The sequence below is a fragment of the Penaeus vannamei genome, chromosome 42 (assembly GCF_042767895.1).
Source record: "Penaeus vannamei isolate JL-2024 chromosome 42, ASM4276789v1, whole genome shotgun sequence".
Classification (NCBI taxonomy): Eukaryota; Metazoa; Arthropoda; class Malacostraca; order Decapoda; family Penaeidae; genus Penaeus; species Penaeus vannamei.
The window spans coordinates 8,929,302-8,936,801 of record NC_091590.1 but is presented as its reverse complement, the minus strand read 5'-3'; the positions used below and the strand labels follow the sequence as shown (position 1 = coordinate 8,936,801).

Below are 7,500 nucleotides of genomic sequence, written 5' to 3'. Positions count from 1 at the left end.
AGACAATCAGAGCGACAAGTGTTAGACCACACCGTTGGTAGCAGTAATTCATCATCATAGCCACTGAAGAGCCAAAAACTGCAAAGCCTCGGACACTTTTAACAAAAGCTGGCAGACAACTTGTCCCTCACTCTCTTGGCAAGTCTCCTCTTATACTCAAGCCTTGGCAAGCCTGATTCTTGTGTTGAGTACCAGCTTGCTTCGCTATGTCCAGGAGTTGATCCGGGCTTAGCGTCAACATCTGGACAGTGTGTTGAATAGCGTGATAGATAATATACCTAGCATAACCGCCTCAAGCATTTCCTTCGGCTGCTAACTTTGCACCAGATATGACCTTCGCAAGATAAATGGTTGTTTTGTGAAAGGAGGAGGAAGGGAACTTGGATGATGAAGAGAATGCAGCGCGCCAAATACAATGATTTATGGCTGAAGACTGATTCTGCAAAAAATGTCTTGGCGCTCCAGGAATAGAAAATCCACATTAATTCCTGACCAAAAATTTTACTAATATTGACAGAGGCAGATGCATTCTCCATAAAAAAGCGCGTGCAAAATAATCAATACATAAAGAAATCTATTTATCTATTTATCGATTTATCTATGTATCTAACTATTTATCAAGCTATGTATCTATTTATCAATCTATCTATGTATCTAACTATTTATCAATCTATGTATCTATCTATCAATCTATGTATCTATCTATCAATCTATCTATGTATCTATCTATCAATCTATCTATGTATCTAATTATTTATCAATCTATGTACCTATCTATCAATCTATCTATGTATCTAATTATTTATCAATTTATCTAGCTAGATATAAACACACACGCACACACACACATATTCATCCCTATTAACCTACCTATCCACCTATCTATCAAACTACCCGTATAGATATTTCAATACATATCGAAATATCTCTCTGTATCTATCTAGCTATGTATCTATGTATCTATTTATCAATTTCTCTATCTATATATAAACACACACACATTCTTATCCCTATTAACCTATCTATCCATCTGTCTATCAAACTATCCGTATAAATATTTTAATACATATCAAAATCTCTCTATGTATCTATCTAGCTATGTATCTATGTATCTATTTATCAATCTATTTATATATAAACACACACACACACACACACACACACACATACTTATCCCTATTAACCTACCTATCCCCCTACCTATCAAACTATCCGCATAAATATTTGCATGTGTTCAAGCCCAGGGCCGACTTACCATCTCTCGTATAGCAAATCAGAGTGGGCGAATCTCCCTCTCTGAATGGGCCAACTTCCCCACCACTGTTGTCGCCTCTTTCTTCATCAAGCCACCAGGCCACTCCAACACTCGTGGGCGGGACTGAAATACGTAATATAATCAGTATCATAATCGTGTACATCTAAAAATATCTATGTATCAGCGCATCAATTATCTTTGCCTATATATATAAACAGGATGGATTTAGTGGTGTGTGTGTGTGTGGGGTGGGGGGTGTAAATCTCTCTCACTTTGCGTCTCTCTTTCCCTCTTTCTCTTTCTCTCTCTCTGTCTCTCTTTCTCTCTCTCCCCCCTCCCCCCCCTCTCCCTCTCCCTCTCTCTCTCTCTCTCTCTCTCTCTCTCTCTCTCTCTCTCTCTATATATATATATATATATATATATATATATATATATATATGTATGTATATGCATATGCACACACACACACACACGCACACACACACACACACACACACACACACACACACACACACACACACACACACACACGCGCGCGCGCGCGCGCGCACGCACACACATAAACATAAATCTGCACACACACATAAATTCACACATACAAGCACAAATATGTACTGTCTATATGCAAAGATATAGATATATTGATATATAGATATATTTAGACACTAACAATGACGATAGTGTGTGTGTGTGTGTGTGTGTGTGTGTGTGTGTGTGTGTGTGTGTGTGTGTGTGTGTGTGTGTGTGTGTGAACAATATTTCTCAAATGTCATTCTGTTTTCATTTAACAGTCCACTTAAAAGAGAAAAAAAAAGTGCAGATGTAGATTAAAAGCTCAAAGATTTTATCGCTAAAGGTTTGTTCAATAATAATGTTATTATTACCGATGTAAATTAGTGTCTTTGACTATAAAAAATATTTCATCACTTGAAATATATAATATAGATATGAAATAATAATGTTCTTATTACTGATGTAAATTATTGTCTTGAACTAAAAGAAATATTGTTGTTATTATCAATACTATCATTACCATCATTAATATCACTGTTCAGGATGATCAAAACAGTAACAAGGATAATGATAATAGCAAGAACAATAGGAGCCTATGGCCACTTCAATAACAAAAACAATAATGATGATGATAAGGATAAAGATACTGTTATTGATAATGATATGTAAAGCTCAGTAATAATGATAATGACAATCATGATAAACATTATGATAACCATTATTACAATGCTTATCATTATGATAATCATGATCATAATTATATGAGCATCTTTATGATAATCTTTATGATAACCAATTATAATCATTATTATTATGATAATCATTATGATTATCGTTATTACTATTTTGCTAAACAATATGATAATCACTGTGATTATTATGATAATCATTATGACAATTGTTATGATAATCATTATGATAATATTATGATAAGCATTACCATTATCATGATCATTACCATTATGATAATCAATCATTATGATGATCATTCATTATGATAATCAATGATTATGATAATCATTCATTATGATAATCATTCATATGATTATCATGGTAATGATTATGATACCGATAATAACAACGATAGCAATAACGGTAATGATAATGATTATGAATTAATAATAATAATAATGATGGTGATGGTGATGACTGCAATAATAATAAAACCAATATCAATAATGATAGTAATGATAACAATACTACTGATAATGGAAATAATGATAATGCTTATGATAACAATAGCAATAATGCTACTACTACTAATGATAACAATTATGATAATAATAATAGCGATAATAAAAAGAAAGACACTGATGATAACAAAAATAATGATATTAATAAAAGCAATGATTACAATAATGTTAATAACAATAACAAAAATAACAATGTTAACAGAAATAACTACAATAATGATGATGATAATAATAAAAATGATAATAATAATAATAGAAACAATACTAATAAGAATAGAAGTAATAGTAATAATGATGATTACAATGAAATAATAATAGCGATAACGATGATTATTGTGATGATGAATATGAAAAGATTAAAATGATAAATATTGGTAACTTAAGGATAATGGTGGTGGTGGTGATGATAACAGTAACGATAGTATTAACGATGATGATAGTGATAATAATTATAATCAAATAATAACATTAATAATAATAATGATACTAATAATGATGATTATAACAATATCATTAATCATATTACTAGCGGTACTAATAGCAGTGTTAATGAAAGATACATCAATCATCAGTCAATATTGACGGTACATTAGACCGAATACTGACCCACAACGGTGAGGTTGACCCTAGCATTGCGTGTCGCCGTCAGGAGAAAATCCACACGGCAGCGGTACACTGTAGCATCTCCTACTTCAACCTCCCTTACGATAAGGCCGCCCACGTCTTCCACGGCTCCTTCAGTATCCTCCTCTTCTTCTTCTTCCACAGTTTCTCCGAATTCGTTCACTCTTCTTGCCAGTAAGGTGTCGGTAGGGCGGTACTGGCGAGCTTCCTCTGCTGGGTATAGGAGAGCACGCCGGGCGGTAGACGAGCTGTTGTCACGCCATATCTGAGGGCTTCCACGCTCTTGTTCCCTGAAGTCCACGCTGAAATGGAAGAAAAGGACGCTTATTGTCGTGAAATCAATGCTTGTTTCTTTTTTTTCACGCTGAAATGGAGGAAAGGAATGCTTACTGTCGTGAAATCACTACTTGTTCCTTTTTTCAAGCAGAAATTGAAGAAGGGAACGCTTATTGTCGTGAAATAACTGCTTGTTCCTTTTTTTTTTTTTTTTTTTTTTTACTGAGACCTTAATATATATCTCATGCTACTGAATACCAGCCGAGGCATTTCCCTTTCCCCTTTGCACAAAATAGAGGGGAAATGGCAGGATATTATCTGCAGAATTACACCCTCGCTATTCAGCAGAGAGTACGAAGGTATTGTTTACGGATGCAATGTATAATATACTGTAGTGAGGCCACAAATTCTCCACTGAATACCGAACTAGACAGTGCTAGTGTAAGCTCACCATTCGCCTTTCCCAACGACCTTTTTGGTTGTTATGCTTGTTTCACTTTACTTCTGTTTTGTTGACGCTATGGATAAAATACAAATAATATTAACAATCAATGTGAACCAATTATTTATAGCTAATGGTCAGATCTGTCTTCTTTAGTAATTCCGACATAGAGGAGTTTCCATGTCGTTACGAAAGCTGTAATGTTTCGGATGTACCGCCACACTGAATTCATAAAGCATTTTACAAAACGCTTATTAATAGAAACGTAAGAGACATTTCAGTGTAGCAAAAATCGAATTGATCTGCAGAAAGACTCGTAAGATGCTAGGAATTCAATGTATGATTGGATTCTGTTGCCAGGCAGAACGTACCCCGATATTGCGAACTATCTCATCTATGTTTGCATTATCATCGCACAGCAACAGATCTTAGGGTAAAAATGCCTCAAAATGTATGCTTCGAAGACACCGCAATGAAATCTGAAGACGAAACATAAATATTACAGTGTATTTTTATATCTGGTGTGCAAAGTTTATTTATTTATTTTTATTTATTTATTATTATTATTTTATACCATTTTGTTTATACCAATTTAATGTATCCGCTCCCTACTCAATTCCTAAATCTTAATTTTGCATTATCTTCACCAGCCTGTAGAATCCTTAACGTTTCTGTCTGCAATTTCTGCACCTGTTCCACATATATTAATATTCACCGTGTCTGCCTCCCTCCAATACCTCCATTATGGCTGCCAATGGATTGAAGATATCACATGAAAACCCGTTTATACTAAACGTTTATCTGATCGCTGCCAATGGAAGGTCGCCACTTACCTTTCCAAATGAGCTGTTTGCACCTTTAAAAGCACTGTCATATAGAGGCCGCCTGATTCATGTTACTTCACACTGACAGTGATGTTGTCAATATGTAAAGGTAGCCAGTAGTTCCATGTTACTATTTCTACGTTAATATACGAAATGGCAACACCATTGAGCGGCAAACGTTCTTTGACTTTGACACAACTGGTTATAAATGGTCGCTCAGAGTCGTTTGTTTACTTTAACATGTAGAAAATTATGAATTAATGTTTAAACAATCTGTGATTAATTACTTGACTTTTAATAAGATAATGAATGGTTAAGTTCTGTTATATTTAGTTAATTTCGACTTCTGAGAAATGTCCATGAAATTTTGATGCTAAAATAACGTTTGATAATTCATAATGTAATATCCAAGTTAAAGATACTGTATATACGCTTATAACATCTTGCATTATAATTGTGTATTTTATTCGTCGTAACGCTGTGCATAAACACTATTTTACCACTTTTCGTAGTGTGTCTGTGTGTTTAATATGTGACGCAGTTAGGAATTTATTTGGCAATATGTGGTGTGATAGCGAATTCCACGCTGACGCGTTGCAATATAATTTTAATCCCAGGACTGATTCCGATGACAGGCTCTTTGTCTTTCAATTAGCTGTCACACACGCACACACATACATCACTTTTTTTTTTTTTTTTTTTTTTTTTTACTTCAAACAAACAACAAAATTAAACAGATGACAGACACCTTTTGCTCTATCACGTGGCAAGGGCACACACACACACACACACACACGCACGCACGCACGCACGCACGCACGCACGCACGCACGCACACACACACACACACACATACACACACACACACACACACACACACACACAAACACACACACACACACAAACAAACACACGCACACACACACAAACACACACACAAACACACACACACACAAACACACACACAAACATACACACACACTTACACACACACACACACACACACACACACACACACACACACATACACACACACACACACACACACACACACACACACACACACACACACACACACACACACACACACACACACACACACATACACACACATACACACACACACACACACCACCACCACTTTCTTTTTTTCAACTACAAACAACAAAATGAAACAAGTCAGGCACCTTCTGGTCTATCACGTGACAATGGCCTTGTTAGCGTGAATTACCACACACGCAGAATAACTGAACGTTATCATATTCTTAGCATGAAGGAAGCACGTTATAATATTCTTGGCATGGAAGAAGCCCGATTTTGCATCCCGTGACGGTACTTAATCATTGGGTATTTCTCGTCTAAGCTGTCTTCATATCTTCATATTTCATATCCTTTTTTTCATATTCGTCGTATTCTCTGCCAAGCTCTTATCATATCCTCACTTAAGGAAAATTGAATAATGGATTTTTGGTCAAATAAAAAATTCTTCAAGTACCCGTGGCTCAAAATAATCATGGGGTGTACTGTGCTATCGATGATTTGTGAGTTTAATATATTGCATAAGTATACTGAGGGTACAATCATATCAATATTAACCGTAAGGAAGAATGAGAAGAAGAAAGAGAAGGGTAGGAAGAACGAGAAGGAGAAGAAGAAAGAGGAGGAGGAGGAGAAGAAGAACAACAACAAGAAGAAGAAAAAAAAGAAGAAAAGAAGAAGAAGAAGAAGAAGAAGAGGGAGCAGAAGAATTAGAAAAAATGAGGATGAATAATAGAGAGAAAGAGAAGGATAAGGATAAGGAGAAAAAGAAGAAGAGGAAGAATAGAAGAAAAAAAGAAGAAAGAGAAAGAGAAAAAAAGAATAAGAGAATAAGAAACAAGAAGAACAAAAAGAAAAAGAATGAGAAAGAAAGAAAGACAGAAAATTATCTATAAAGAAGCAACCTTATATCAATAGTCGATCCCAACCGCTGACCTATGTAGCTGCCCGAGAGGAAAATGACTTTTATATTGAAGATGACGTCACTTGTGATGTTATGTAATTGTATGTTTATCCTATTCATATTTCTCTTTCTAACATACCCGTGTTATAATTCTGCCGTACCATTACTTACCATTACGTTTAATGCCATCTTTTACTCTAGAATCTCATCTATATCACCATCAAAATCAGATTCGTCTTGGCTATGGAAGCTCCTCCCAGAAGACTCCATCTTTATTCGACGGTATCTTTTCTTGTAGCAAATGCCGGCATTTTTTTTTCGAAATAATTATGACTCGTTCACGGAAGAGGGATACAAATTTGTAAAAACCCTTGTTAGCTCAACAATCAATTATTGTTATAATTATGATTATTATTAACATTACAATTATT

At 35.0% G+C, this 7,500-nt stretch overlaps 1 protein-coding gene across 1 annotated transcript in view; it reads right to left on the bottom strand.

Moving 5' to 3' along the window:
* The window catches only part of LOC113804478 (uncharacterized), a 120,632-nt gene that overhangs the window by 58,976 nt on the left and 54,156 nt on the right, over positions 1-7,500 (bottom strand). The window contains exons 3-4 of the mRNA XM_070118384.1: positions 3,568-3,887; positions 1,256-1,378 (exon numbers count right to left, since the gene is read on the bottom strand). Coding sequence (XP_069974485.1) covers positions 1,256-1,378; positions 3,568-3,887 — 443 coding nt within the window. The remainder of the gene's footprint in view (positions 1-1,255; positions 1,379-3,567; positions 3,888-7,500) is intronic.